The sequence below is a fragment of the Gymnoscopelus microlampas genome, assembly GCF_963454915.1.
Source record: "Gymnoscopelus microlampas genome assembly, chromosome: 16".
NCBI lineage: Eukaryota > Metazoa > Chordata > Actinopteri > Myctophiformes > Myctophidae > Gymnoscopelus > Gymnoscopelus microlampas.
In genome coordinates this window covers 47,779,247-47,794,246 of record NC_139953.1, presented here as the reverse complement: position 1 = coordinate 47,794,246, position 15,000 = coordinate 47,779,247, and the positions used below count along the sequence as shown (strand labels likewise).

The 15,000-nt window shown below is 45.5% G+C and overlaps 1 protein-coding gene across 1 annotated transcript in view; it reads right to left on the bottom strand.

The window, feature by feature from the left end:
- nbas (NBAS subunit of NRZ tethering complex) overlaps positions 1-15,000 on the bottom strand; it is a 250,929-nt gene that overhangs the window by 78,052 nt on the left and 157,877 nt on the right. The window contains 6 exon segments of the mRNA XM_084082265.1: positions 1,143-1,439; positions 2,230-2,245; positions 5,253-5,608; positions 7,594-7,856; positions 9,853-9,963; positions 12,813-13,036. Coding sequence (XP_083938391.1) covers positions 1,143-1,439; positions 2,230-2,245; positions 5,253-5,608; positions 7,594-7,856; positions 9,853-9,963; positions 12,813-13,036 — 1,267 coding nt within the window.

The window sequence follows — 15,000 nt, the reverse complement described above, 5'->3', positions numbered from 1 at the left end:
GGAGAGAGAGTTCGCTCTAGCGGCATGGAGTGACTCCGCCACTGCCAGGAGGGCAGTCTCTGTCGAGTGACCCACTTTGAACCCAGACCGGTTGGAGTCCAGGAGGTTGTTCTGGTGGAGATACGAGGACAGTTGTTTGAACACAGCACGTTCGAGAGTTTTAGATAGGAAGGATAGAAGGGAAACCGGCCTGTAGTTCTTGACTTCAGAGGGGTCAAGTGTCGGTTTCTTGAGGAGGGGGGTGACTCTGGCAGTCTTGAAAGTAGAGGGAAAGTAACCAGATGTCAGAGAGGTGTTAATAAGGTGGGTTAAGAAGGGAAGAAGTTCAGGTGCAGTGGACTGCAGCAGAGGGGATGGGACAGGGTCCAGAGAGCATGAGGTGGGGCGGCTAGAGGTAACAAGGAGAAGGACCTCGTTAGGAGAAAGGGGAGAAAAGTGGGATAGAGAGGTGGAGGGGGGGGAGAGAGGAGTAGATGAAGCTAGAGAGGGGAGGGTGGAAGAGGGACGGGTGTGGGTAGTGCGCAGGGCACCAGCCGGGGGAGGAGGGAATGAGGATCGGATATCGTTCACCTTCTTGTCAAAGAAGTTGGCGAAATCGTCAGGGACGAGGAGGGAGGAGGGAGGAGGGGGAGGTGGTTGCAGGAGAGAGGAGAAAGTTTCAAAGAGTTTTTTAGGGTTAGAAGCAGAAGCCTGAATTTTAGTGCAGAAGAAAGCAGCTTTAGCAGCTGATAGAGAGGAGGAAAAGGTAGAAAGGAGAGATTGGAAGGTAAGAAGGTCCTCCGGGAGGTTGCCATTTCTCCATTTACGCTCAGCTGCTCTTAGGCTCCGTCTCTCAGTACGCACTGAGTCCGACAACCAGGGTGCAGGTGGAGTTTGGCGTGCAGGCCTGGTGGTGAGGGGACAGAGATGGTCCAGGGAAGAGGATAGAGTAGAGAAAAGAAGATCAGTGGCAGTATCGGGGGATAGTAGAGCAAAGGATTCGGGGGCAGGGAGAGCAGAGAGGACAGAGGAGGAAAGATCAGAGGAGGATAGTGAGCGAAGGTTGCGGCGTGAGGAAATCATGTGGGTAGGGAGGGGCTGTGGGGGGGGGGAGGAGAGAGAGAGAGAGTAAGACATGAGGTAGTGATCAGAGAGTTTCTTACCCTTTTCACTGGGAGGAGGAGTGACGGACAGGTTAGCAGTAGAGCAGCCTCTGGTGAAGATCAGGTCCAGTTGGTTGCCCTTCTCGTGGGTAGGGGGAGATGGGGAAAGGACTAGGTCGAAGGCGGCGAGAAACGACAGTAGTGGGTCCAGCTGCTTCTCGGTCGGGAGGTTGAAGTCACCCAGAAGGATGATTCCAGAGCCGTCGACCGGGAAGTGAGAGACTAGATGGTCGAGTTCCTCCAGGAAGCCACCAGCAGAGCCCGGTGGGCGATAAACAACTGCAATGGTGAGCTTGACTGGATGAGAAACCGTGACCATGTGATATTCAAAAGAGTTAGGAGAGAATTGTGACAGTGAGACAGGAGAGTATTTCCATTTTCTGGAAATTAGCAGACCAGCACCACCACCTATCCGCACGCCTCTGGGAGTGTGAGAGAAAGAGAACACATCTGACAGAGCCGCGGGTGTAGCAGTGTTTTCTGGTGGGATCCAAGTCTCAGTCAGGGCAAGGAAGTTAAGGGAGAGCCCGGATGCGTAGGCTGTGATGAAAGCAGCTTTGCCTTCCACCACAGCCGAGCGGCAATTCCAGAGCCCCCCTGTTACCACTTGCTCGACGTGAGTTGAAATAGTAGGATATATTAGATTAGCGGTCTCGCGACATCTGGGTGTAACCCAGTGTTTTTGCGACCGCCAGGAAGAGGAGAGGACAGGAATAGGGAGAAAGCACATTGTAGATCACTAAACATAAACACACTACTATATCTATCACACCCCTATATATAGAAGAAGCACTCAATGGTCCAGGTCTTACATTCACTAAGTCGCGCTTTGACAAAGTCGCCTGCAGCTGCCTTTGTTCGTCTGGCCTTCGTTTGACTGGCCGCTTTGAAAGCTGCCGCTTTCAGCGCTGGTTTAAAACCACTTAGCTTGATTGCTAATTGTCTGCCGGGGAGTGCTGCCCCAACCAGCCACTTAGCACAGGGCTATTAAGTGGCCTGTTCTACCTGAAATTGCCTCAAGTGCTCTGTGTGACACACACAGAGTATCAATGGCCTACAGCTCTGTCCATGGTCCTGAACTACATACAGTCCTCATCCACTACCTGCACACAACAAACATCAATCTGTGTAGCTTTGCTTGTGCTCTGTGTAACTCCAAAGCATTAACCCATTAACGCATTGCGTGCCAATCGCGTAGACAACAATAAATCGCTGGCACTGGTGAGCACATTATGATGTTAAACTCTAGCGTGGAATGTGTTATGACCTGAGTCGATTCTTAAACATGTTTTCTAAATCCTAACAGTTTTGTTTTTTTAAATCAAAAGAACGTTATTTCAAAGATTTCGAAGATTTTTCAAAAATAGCTGATCTACAAGTTCATAGCGCGGCACTCGGTGCCGCGCTATGAACTTGTATATCTGCTATTTTTGAATAGCCTAAGAAATCTAAAGTGACACAGACGCGTTCCCAGTCTCAATGGGTTAATAAGGTGTTTTACTGTTTTTTAGCTGGGCACTGAATCACTGACTGAAAACAGGTTTGACACAGGGGCAACACATGCCAATCAGAGCCTCACTAAATGCAGCATTAGTCAAGGAGAATGTATGCTGGAACAATAACCGATACAAAACAAGTGCTCCCCTGTAACCCGACACCACCGTGGGTCCCGCCGATGAATGAGCAGTCGCTTGTTGTTTCCGCCGAGGTGCGTTTGTTGTGAATTCTTTGTGGATGCTAATTGGATTACTCACATCCTGGTGGATCAAACATATACATAATTCATAGGATATGGAATACTAAGTGAGGACAAACATAGAGCAGAGAAAAAAGGTACCGTGAAGGTCCTTTAGGAATGCTTTTTGGGTGGAGAAAAATACTTGAAATGCAAGGACCTTTCTGAGGATCCACCCGGACATGACGTCATCTTAAACATTTTCACCCCGTCCTCTACAACAGTGGTTCTCAAACTTTTTCATGTCAAGGACCCCCAAGTTGACACTTATTAGCCCGCGGACCCCCATTTGAAAAGATAAGCCAGGGACCCCCATAAGAGAAGATTTTCATGGCTCTAGCCGCACATAATATATAATATATTTCAAGAACCCCCAGTTTGACATGCATTAGGCTACGGACCCCAATTTAATGGCATTTCTGTCCCTGGGACCCCAATTTATATAGTAAAATTCTTTGTTAATTTAACTCTGAGAGTGTACAAATGGAACCAAATGGACCCTGACGGGTCCATTTGGTTCCATTTGTACACTCTCAGAGTTACAGACCCATAAGGGTCCATTTGGTTCCTATCCATCATTTAGCTGGGGACCCCCTAGAACCCCTTCAAGTACCCCTGGGGGTTCCTCGGACCCCACTTTGAGAACCAACGCTCTACAATATTATCACATTTATAAAAATACATGTATCTCGGATTTCTTTTCCCAGATTGTGTTTTTTTGTGAAAACGAGCCATATTCGACTGCCGATAACTACAGAACGGACAATATTTTTTTCCCGGTGAAAAGAAGAGAGACTCGTCTTTCCACCGAGACATCGTTTGTTTACATCCTCGTTAATAAATCCTCCCAGAATAATTTCTGTGGATCGTCAAAAAGACTCAAAATAAGGTAAAACCGCTGGCGGTGGCTGATTAATGAATTCATTGTTACCTGGACAATGACTGTGTTGATACACACACACGTAAAATATTATTTAAATGACCACTTCAACCGTGTTCAACCTTAACTTCATATAATAGGCTCTATGCACAGCAGCCATATTGGGAATTAATTGGGCCCCTTCCTTACTTCCTTCACTGGTGTTACCAATGATACTAATTGAGGCTCTGTTCCATTTAGTGTGGCATAGTGGTCGTCTTATTTTCAAGGACCCCCATAACTCTGAGAGTGTACAAATGGAACCAAATGGACCCGTATTTGTACACTCTCAGAGTTACACACACACACACACACACCATAAGGGGCCATTTGGGAACCAAAATGGAATGTTTCTAGTGAGCCAACATGCACGATATCAGCACCCTGACCAGAATGGAACAGAGCCCTTCATTAGTATCATTGGTAACACCTGTGAAGGAAGTAAGAAGAGGCCCGATTTCTTTCCAATATGGCTGCTGTGCATAGAGCCTATGGGTCCTCACCAATGCTCACTGTAAGATGGCATAATTACTGTCTGCTCGCTCTGTGTCTCAGAGGACGGCTTTGGACAGTTCAAAACCTTTGGATTTACCAAATCTGCCACCGTCACTGGTAGGCAGATAAAATCATCTCAAACGACATTTCAATGGTTTATTTTTTATTTATGTATTTATTTATGCCAGAACAATCTATTTCAGAATACTAACTGTCCAGGAAGAGAAAAGATGCAGTTTCTATTAGCTTAGAAATCCCCATCGATGACAACGCGACACGACACGTTGTGAGCTTGTAGATCTGCTATTTTCAAACATTTTAGTACTTTTACTTTTGGTACTTTAAGTCAGTGGTTCTCAAAATTTTTCATGTCAAGGACCCCCAAAATTGACACTTATTAGCCCGCGGACCCCCATTTGAAAAGATATGCCACGGACCCCTCCCATAAGAGATGAATTTTTACAGCTCTAGCAGTCAATTCTCAACCGTTTTAATTGAAGGACCCCCAGTTTGGTATGAATAAGGCTACGGACCCTTATGTTATGCCATTTCTATCTCTGGGACCCCAATTCATATTGTAAAATCAATGTTCATTTAACTCTGAGAGTGTACAAATGGAACCAAATGGACCCGTTAGGGTCCATTTGGTTCCATTTGTACACTCTCAGAGTTACAGACTCATAAGGGTCCATTTGGTTCCTAACTATCATTTAGCTGGGGACCCCCTGGAACTCCCTCAAGGACCCCTGGGGGTCCCCGGACCCCACTTTGAGAACCAATGCTTTAAGTACATTTTGATACCAATACTTTTGTACTTTTACCCAAGTCAATTTTCAATTCCGGACTTATACTTGTAACGGAGTACTTCCATAATGCAGTATCGATACTTTTTTACTCAAGTAAAACATTTGAGTACTTTTTTTTCCCACCACCACTGGCTCCAACCAAAAAAACAGCTCACCTGATTGGCTGCCTCGGGGGAGAAGGTGATGTCATCCAGGAAGCGGACGGCGTGGGCCGGGCTCAGCCTCTCCAGGTACTTGGCGCAGACGTCGTACGCGTGGAGGAAGTCCTGCTGGCTCTGCGGGGGTCTCTTCAGGAGCTGGGGGTCCCCCGTCCAGAAGAGCCTCTGCAGCCAGGCGCCGTGCACCGCGCTGGAGGACAGCGTTGTGGCCCCCGTGGCCCCCACCACGCCGGGGGGCAGAGGCAGGAGGCCGGCCAGCTTGGAGATGGACAACACGTTGTGACCGGTCAGGACCGGACCCAGAGCCACCAGAGGGTCTGAGCCTTCTTCTGTCATCTTACGATAGTCCAGTCCTGATATATATATGAGAGAGAGACATAGAGAGAGAGAGAGAGAGAGAGAGAGAGAGAGAGTAATTAATATCTCTGTGCGTTCAAACGAGAGAGAGAGAAAAACTCCCATATCTGCTGGGCGAAGTACAACAAAGTGCAAACACAGCAGCAAGATTCGTGAGTTGCTGTGATAGGAGAAGGATATCGAACGGAACACAACCACCCTAAAGACTAATCATTGTGTATATTCCTGCACTATATTTGCACCCAGTGATCTTGGTACATAGAAATTGATCTATTGAAGATTCTGACTTTCAAATGTACATTTTTTTTTTGATTGTATCGCTGTATTGTTGTATTGTGCTTTTTGCTTTGGCAATGTAAACGTATGTTTTCTCATGCCAATAAAGCCCTTTGAATTGAATTGAATTGAGAGAGAGAGAGAGAGAGAGGTTGGTTAATACATGGTTAACCCATTAAGACCTGAAGAAGCATCTGTGTCATTTTTTGATTTGAGTTAAAAAGCATTATTATTATTATTATAAGCGTTACACTCTGGCTATTCAAAAATAGCAGATATACAAGCTCATAGCGCGGCACCGAGTGCCGCGCAATGAGCTTGTAGATCTGCTATTTCTAAAAAATTGTGCAAATCTTCGATTTTCTTTTAAGAGAACATTTGTAACTCAAATCTTTGCTTTTGGGGGGTCCCTGGAACAAAATATTTTGAGATGGGGGTCCGCGACCAAATACGGGTCATTTTGGCTGGTCTTTGACATGAATATGTTTGAGAGCTGATATTATAGCAACATACGTTTTTCAGAAAACTGTTAGAAGACATTTGTAGAATCCCCCCCAGAAGCAAAAAAGTTGAGTTACAAATATTCGCTTTAAAAAATAATAATATTCAAAGATTTGCACAAATTTTCACGATTTTTCAAAAATAGCAGATCTACAAGCTCATAGCGCGGCACTCGGTGCCGCACTATGAGCTTGTAGATCTGCTATTTTTGAATAGCCCAAAGAAATCTAAAAATGACACAGATGCGTCCCCGGAGTGAATGTGTTCACTTGATGAGAGAGAGAGAGAGAGGGAGGGAGAGAGATAGACAAAGAGAGAGAAGTTGTGTTGTTGTTTTTGATTGATAGATTGAGTGTCAGGCAGTGAGAGAGAGAGTCAGGCAGAGACAGGCAGAGAGAGAGAAGTTGATAGAAAAACACTAATACTGTCATCAAGATACTCAAGGGACCAATGTCCATATACCCGTCTCACTACTGGTGTTGTGCCACAGGCATTGGACTCACCACTGTTCCTGACTGGACTCACTTAGTGACTGTCACTGCAGTGTATACGCACACTACAGTGACAGTCACTGGGTCAGGGTTCCCCAATAATTTTTCCCCAAGGGCCAAATTATGTCTAGGGTACCAAGCCGAGGGCCAGGGGCCGAAATCGCGCACGCGCACATTTTTCGTTTTTTATTTCTCTAATCTAGCTAATTTTGGCCTGGGATTCTTAAATCCTGTGTTGAGGGTCACACAAGGAAAACATGCACTCTGGAAACAAAATAAATTGAGAACCAACCATTTACTTAAAATAATTGGGTGTTACAGTCTGCTTGAAAAGTAATACAGATTAACAGCAGGCAGTTGTAAATACTGAAAATCTAAATAAGTCCAGAATCAACAATTTACTTACATATGTGTTTGTTACAGTCTGCTTGAACAGTAATACAGATATTATTATTTTTTTCAAAAAAAAAAAAAAAAAAAAATCAACACAAAAACATCAATTTTTTTTTTAATGACAGGTGTCGTCGCGGGCCGTACAGTTGCCTCTCGTGGGCCGCTAATGGCCCACGGGCCACCTATTGGGGAACCCTGCACTAGGTGAAGAAGACCTTCGGCACAGTTATTGGTGAAAAAACTAACGTCAGGGAAATAATAATGATAATTTGACATGCGGACGGATGATGATGCGGCCGGTGTGGTGGGATCGAACTCACCGGTGGCGACGGCACGGAGCTTCTTGAGCAGCTTGAGGTGGGCGTGGGGCGTGATGCGGGCGGTGGCGGCGGCGTGGGGGTGGGGCTGGCAGCCGGCCGCCTCCAGCAGGGTGTAGTAGTAGAGGAGACGCTCCAGGTCGACGCCCGCCACGCTGGGCAGGACGTACTTGGTCATGTGATGCTGGAAGGCCTGGGGGTCGGCCTTCAGCGCCTCCAGCAGGCCCAGCTGATCACTGCGCTGCTCCAGCTCCTTGGTGGAGAGACTGAGGAGATAGACAGTGGTGGAAAATAACTAAAAAGTACATTTACTTAACTCGTTCACTCCGGGGACGCATCTGTGTCATTTTTAGCGGTGCCAGCCGCTCTACATTTGACTCTGTGTGTGTGTCCGTTCGTCCGTCCGTCCGTATGTTATGTCCGTCCGTATGTTTGAACACGGCAAAGAAGCAACACATGCGGCACTTCAACACACACACACACACACACAAGGCAATACTGCACACATGCGCACACACGAACACACGCACACACACACTTGACGTCTGTATGTTATGTCCATCCGTTTGAGCACGGCATTTAAACAGCTATAACTCCAGTTCGCAGCATGCTACAGAGTACAAATTCTGTACATGGACTAAAACCACCAACCACTCGGTGCCGCGCTATGAGCTTGTAGATCTGCTATTTTTTAATAGCCAGAGTGTAACATAATTCTTTTTTAACTCAAATCAAAAAATGACACAGATGCTTCTTCAGGTCTTTAATGGGTTAACCATGTATTAACCAACCTCTCTCTCTCGCTCTCTCTCTCTCTGGTTTGAACACTCAGAGATATTAATTACTGTCTCCACTCATTCCACAACCGGCGCAAAGGAACTGATTTACCCCCCCCCCCCCCCCCCGCCCCCCCCTTTTCTCCTCTCTCATCTCCGTCTCTTCAGGGAGGTATTTTTTTTCCCGCCTCCATAAGCATATTATTCTTGCTTGTTGTTTCTTATATTATGTTCAAACCCAAACAGGCGCGTAATGCTGTGGAATTTAGCAGCTGCACTTAATGGACATTTAATCAGAGAGGCATAATTAAACTGTGGTTTGGGGGTAGGGGGGGTGTAGTTGCCAATTATTTATAATGCTGTCGTTCTTTGAACTTTGTAGCAAAATGTGATTCATTTTATTGCTATCTGTGCCGGCTAATTTGTTTACAAAATGTTCGCTGTTTTCTAGCAAGTGTCTGTGTGTGTGTGTGTGTGTGTGTGTGTGTGTGTGTGTGTGTGTGTGTGTGTGTGTGTGTGTGTGTGTGTGTGTGTGTGTGTGTGTGTGTGTGTGTGTGTGTGTGTGTGTGTGTGTGTGTGCGTGCGTGCGTGCGTGCGTGCGTGCGTGCGTGCGTGCGTGCGTGCGTGCGTGCGTGCGTGCGTGGGTGGGTGGGCGGGCGGGCGGGCGGGCGCGCGCGCGCGCGTGTGTGTGTGTGTGGTTGAACAGAGTTAAGTGTAAGCCAATTACTTGACATAATGCTGTTTGTAAAGGAGAACATGAGGTGCTTATGGATGATTCCCTTTCCCCATTAAAACACACACACACGCAAATGCATACGCACATGTGCACGCACGCACGCACGCACGCACGCACGCACGCACGCACGCACACACACACACACACACACACACACACACACACACACACACACACACACACACACACACACACACACACACACACACACACACACACACACACACACACACACACACACACACAATCTGTGAGTGAGCAGGACAGTTGGGGTTGTAATGTATCGCTGAGTGGACTCTATAAAGCATTTCCCTGTTTCAAAATGCAATGGATCAGCGACACAAAAATGCACCACACACACACACACACACACACACACACACACACACACACACACACACACACACACACACTCAGTCCCTGCTGAAAAGGCATTGTATTAAAACAAGGTGCAGGGCTAGTCAGATCCCCGGCTATGAAGTCAGAGAGCAAATACATTATAGAAATATAATGTCTGTCTCACGGGCACGCACACGCACACACACACACACACACACACACACACACACACACACACACACACACACACACACACACACACACACACACACACGGAGGAGAGGATGCTTCCTGTATCGTGAAACACTTATTGTTGAGTTTTCCCAAGTTTGAGCATCTACTGTTGCTTAATGTGTTCAACGGTTTCTTGTTAAATGTGAACGCAAAATAAGGATGTTAAATGTGTTTTACCCGCTGTCTGTGAACAGGAACTCCAGGTGTGTCATGTAGACCTCCCACAGAGGGACGTTGTAGCGCTGGGCCAGGGACAACGAGATCTTGTACACGCCATCATCCAGGGTCCTACACAACACACACACACATACATAGCAATAATGATGTAATAAGGATTTCCATGGAAATGCAATTGGAACAGAGAGCATTCTCCCACTTCTCCCAATGTTTCATAACAACGCAGTTCATGCTTATGATAATAAAATGCATACGTTTAGATTCAACCGACACAGTGTGATATGTGACAATAGAAAATAACAACGAGCACTCTCAGTCTGCATATGGTGCAATTTGCGGGTGCATGGCTCACAAAGATTCTCCTCAGCTTGTATCATACACGCTGAGGAAGGCTTGACGCCGAAACGCGTCCGTGTGTGCTGTGTTGTCCGTGCATATGAATTAAAAAGTACCAGAAGGACTTCGGAGTGCTGGCTATTGCTTTATTTATTTGATATGTGGCAATAAAATGATCATAAAAATGCATACGTTTACGTAACCAAACGTGACTTTACCCAGCAGCACTGCACACTGCAACATATGAGCTGTTCATTTAACTCTGTTCATAAAGGCTACAACTATGTAGTCTGGGAGGGTTAGCGTCGGAGCTTGGACAGCAGGGGCGCGGCCACTGCGTTGTGATTCAAATCAACAGCCAATGAAGAAAAGGGGGCAGGATCCACATGCAGTAGGTGTTGCATCTAAATAGGATCGACGGGAAGCAATTTCCCCTTGAGAAATTTCGGCCGCCATTGTTGTGTACTGCTGTTTGCCTCTCGTCGGACTTTTTAGACGAGTTGCACAGCTCTCAGACCGGTAAGAGGCGTGTCCGCTCAGATTAAGAGCGTAAGATACATCCCGCCCACAAATACCAGGGCTCTGGCCCAGAAGTTCCTCGCCAGAGCTGGCGAAAACTTCTGGGAACTCAGATTAACAACTATGTAACTATCATTTTGTAATAGTTGTAGTGTAGTGAAAAGTACAATATGTGGCTCTGAGATGTAGTGTAGTAAAAGAGTTGAAACATGGAAATACTCAAGTACAGTAAAAGTCCCTCAACATTTTACTTAAGTACAGTACTTGAGGAAATGTACTTAACTTCCCACCACTGTCATGTGGTTACATGAGCACCCCTCACAGAGCTACACATGGATAAACTAACAGTGAGGATGTGATGGTGCAGTCAGTAGGATAAACTAACAATGAGGATGTGATGGTGCCGTCAGTAATCAATCATGTGTTGTGTGGTAAGAAGAGCGGCACTATGTCTGCCAGGCCTGTTTGAATAACATGTTCAATAGTTGGTGGAGTGACTGCAGAGCTGAGCTTTAACCCTTTGAGACCGGGAAAGTGTCTGTCATCATTTTAGATGAACCGCTTCAACCATTATCTTATGCTTTGGGCTGTTCAAAAAATAGCAGATCTACAAGCTCATAGCGCGGCATCGAGTGCCGCACTACGAGCTTGCAGATCTGCATTTTTTTTTGTTGAAAAATCATGAAAATGTGTGCACATTTTTCAATATATATATATGTTTTAAAGCGAACATTTTTAAATCTAATATTTGCTTCTGGGCGGATTCTACAAATGTCTTCTAAGTCATAACAGTTTTTTGAAAAAAACACATGTTGCTATAATCAAACTTTTTCATGTCAAGGACAAGGACCACCCAAAATGATATGTATTTGGTCTTGGACCCCCATCTCAAAATATGTTGTTCCATGGACCCCCCCAGAGGCAAAACTTCGAGTAAAAGAAATTCGCACATTTTCACGATTTTTCAAAAAAATAGCAGATCTACAAGCTCATAGCGCGGCACTCGGTGCCGCGCTATGAGCTTGTAGATCTGCTATTTTTGAATAGCCCAAAGAAATCTAAAGTGACACAGATGTGTTCCAGGTCTTAATGGGTTAAGAGCCAGAGGAGACAGTCATTTCATGTCACACACGCAGCTCTTCCAATTAGTTTTGGGACGGCATTTAAAAGGACGCCACTGGAGGACACAGCTTTAAATTGGAACCCCACTAATTTATCATCTCAGTCTGTAGCTTCTAGAATAATTCCCTTGTGGCAAAAATAATGCAGTTTGGCTTCGGTTTGAAAATGAGTGCCTAGTTAAGGTGGATTCAGGGCCCACTTTAAAGTTGAGCTGAAATGGACAAACATTGTTTTTCACACTTTTAGAGCATATCAATCAAACACTAGATCACCCACACATTGTATAAATACATGTTTTGTGTATTTTTATGTCTTTCTTAATGGCTTGCTTTCAAACATTAACATAATGTGTGATGACCTCACATGAGTAGCAAGTCCTCTACTCACTCTACCAGGCCCATGTATTAGTTGTAGTGATGTGGTTAGTTGTTGTTCACTATAATAACTTTAATAACTATAATAGCTTTAAAAACTATAACTAGATGTATAGGCCCGATTCGAGGTTGGTCCAGACAATGTATTGTTCAAGTTCTTCCCTATTTACTTGGCTGGTGTCTTCTTGGCTCAAAGTTAAGACACCATCGCTATTGCACCATCGTTCAAACTCCTTATCGTTCCTAAACATTTCGACTGCACACACGTCATCCAGCCCCTCTGGCCTCTCCTCTCCTCTCCTCTCCTCCCCGCTTTGATTTGCGGCCCTAACCTCTAGTCCCAACCTCCCAACCTCGGTGATAAACAGGTCAGACTTCCTGTATCTGGTTGCTATGGCAACCTGCCAGATCAGGAGGGTCTGATAGGCAAATCAGAGAATCAATCAAGCCGAGTCTGATCACTGATGGAGGTGGGGTAAGATGCCTAAAACATAGCCATAGCTCTGATCAACAGTCTGTGACGGGTCTTGGTGGCATGTGGAGTGATCCTGTGCTTGCAAAACCCGCACGAACTTTCGGAGCTTTTGTCAATTATTGTCCTCTACTCACTCAGCCAGGCCCAGGATAGTCTCTTTCTTGTAGTCGCTGTCTGAGCTGAAGCGCTGCACGTCCACGCCGCGGCCCAGCCCTCTCAGCACCTGGGCCTGTGTCAGGTCCGTCAGACGCTCGTTGTACGCACGCAGCTGGCCTATCAGCTTCTCCAGCTCCTCCGGCCAATCCGAGTGCGCCGACACGTGCTGCGTGACCAATCGAATCAGAGCCTTGGGGTCGGCCTGTTGAAACACGATGGAGGACAAAACAGACAGCAGGGTCAAACACACATTGATGTTAATGTTAACCCATTGAGACCTGAAGCCGATTCTACACGTCTCCTAAATCTCAACAGTTTTCTGAAAAAACGTATGTTTCTATATCAGTGGTGCTCAATCTTTTTCATGTCAAGGACCCCCAAAATTATATATATATTTGGCCGCGGACCCCCATCAAAATATGTTGTTCCAGGGACCCCCAGAAGCAACGATTTGAGTTAAAAATGTTCGCTTTAAAAATATATATATTCAAAGATTTGCACACATTTTCAAGATTTTTCTAAAAATAGCAGATCTACAAGCTCGTAGCGCGGCACTCGGTGCCGCGCTATGAGCTTGTATATCTGCTATTTTTGAATAGCCCAAAGTGTAAAATAATGCTTTTTATCTCAAATCTAAAGATGACACAGTTCCAGGTCCTAATGGGTTAAACATGTTTAACAGCATAAAATACCGTACATCCCAGACAGGGGAGGACTTACACATTAGGCCAGGCAGCCGCCTGGGGCCACAACAGTCAGGGGGCCACACCGTTAGAGCACCCTAAACTAGTATTTGATGGGAAATTGTGTTTATGCGTTACATTTAAATTGTGTTACTGGTAGTTTTGTTTCCCCCGTAAATAGTAGGCAGGTTTTAGAACTGTCCACACATGGAGCCATCTGTATAAAGAACATGAGTGAGGAGCAATTATGTGAAGATAAGGTTGAAAATGGGTGAAGTGTTCTTTGAATTTTATAATAAGCCTGGTGTGTCTGAGTAAAACATTTGGAGTCAGTTAACAGCAGTGATAGTTTCTATTGTGAGTCAGTTAACCCATTAAGACCTGGAACTGTGTCATTTTTAGATTTGAGCTAAAAAGCATTATTTTACACTTTGGGCTATTCAAAAATAGCAGATATACAAGCTCATAGCCCGGCACCGAGTGCCGCGCTACGAGCTTGTAGATCTGCTATTTTTTGAAAAATCATAAAAATGTGTGCAAATCTTTGAATATATATATTTTTAAAGCAAACATTTTTAACTCAAATCTTTGCTTCTGGGGGGGTCCCTGGAACAAGATATTTTGATGGGGGTCCGCGGCCAAATGCATATCATTTTGGGGGTCCTTGACATGAAAAAGATTGAGCACCACTGATATAGAAACATACGTTTTTCAGAAAACAGTTGAGATCTAGGAGACATGTAGAATCGGCTTCAGGTCTCAATGGGTTAAAAGCAGTGATACATTCTATTCACCACTATTGACTTTCAGGCTCTGTAACCCTTTCTTTCCCATTACGTCTCCCAGGCATGACGAGCCGCTCCGGCTCAGTGATGTGGAGGAAAGCGTTCTATTATTCCACAAGACATAATGAGCCGATCCCCGCTCGTTCACTCTGGAACTTTTCACTATGAGGACTAAAGTGCTCGTTTGCAAAAAGAGAAACACTGCTGCTGTTAGCAGTATCGTTTTATCATCTGTGTGTGTGTGTGTGTGTGTGTGTGTGTGTGTGTGTGTGTGTGTGTGTGTGTGTGTGTGTGTGTGTGTGTGTGTGTGTGTGTGTGTGTGTGTGTGGATCATTGTAGCAGTGTGTGTGTAGGCTCACTGCACGGCATCATGCTGAGATTGAGATTCACACACCGACATTTATCTCTGACTCAGAGAAATATTGATAATTCAAGCGCACGCGCACGCACGCACACACACACACACACACACACACACACACACACACACACACACACACACACACACACACACACACACACACACACACACACACACACACACACACACACACACACACACACACACACCTACAGTAGAGAACTCTTCCATTTCCTCACAAAGTATAAAACCTAACTTGTTCGCTGTCTGCCTTTAAGGGCATCATGCATATATTGTACATGCTTTAGGCTGTTTGCTACGATACAACGTTCACAGA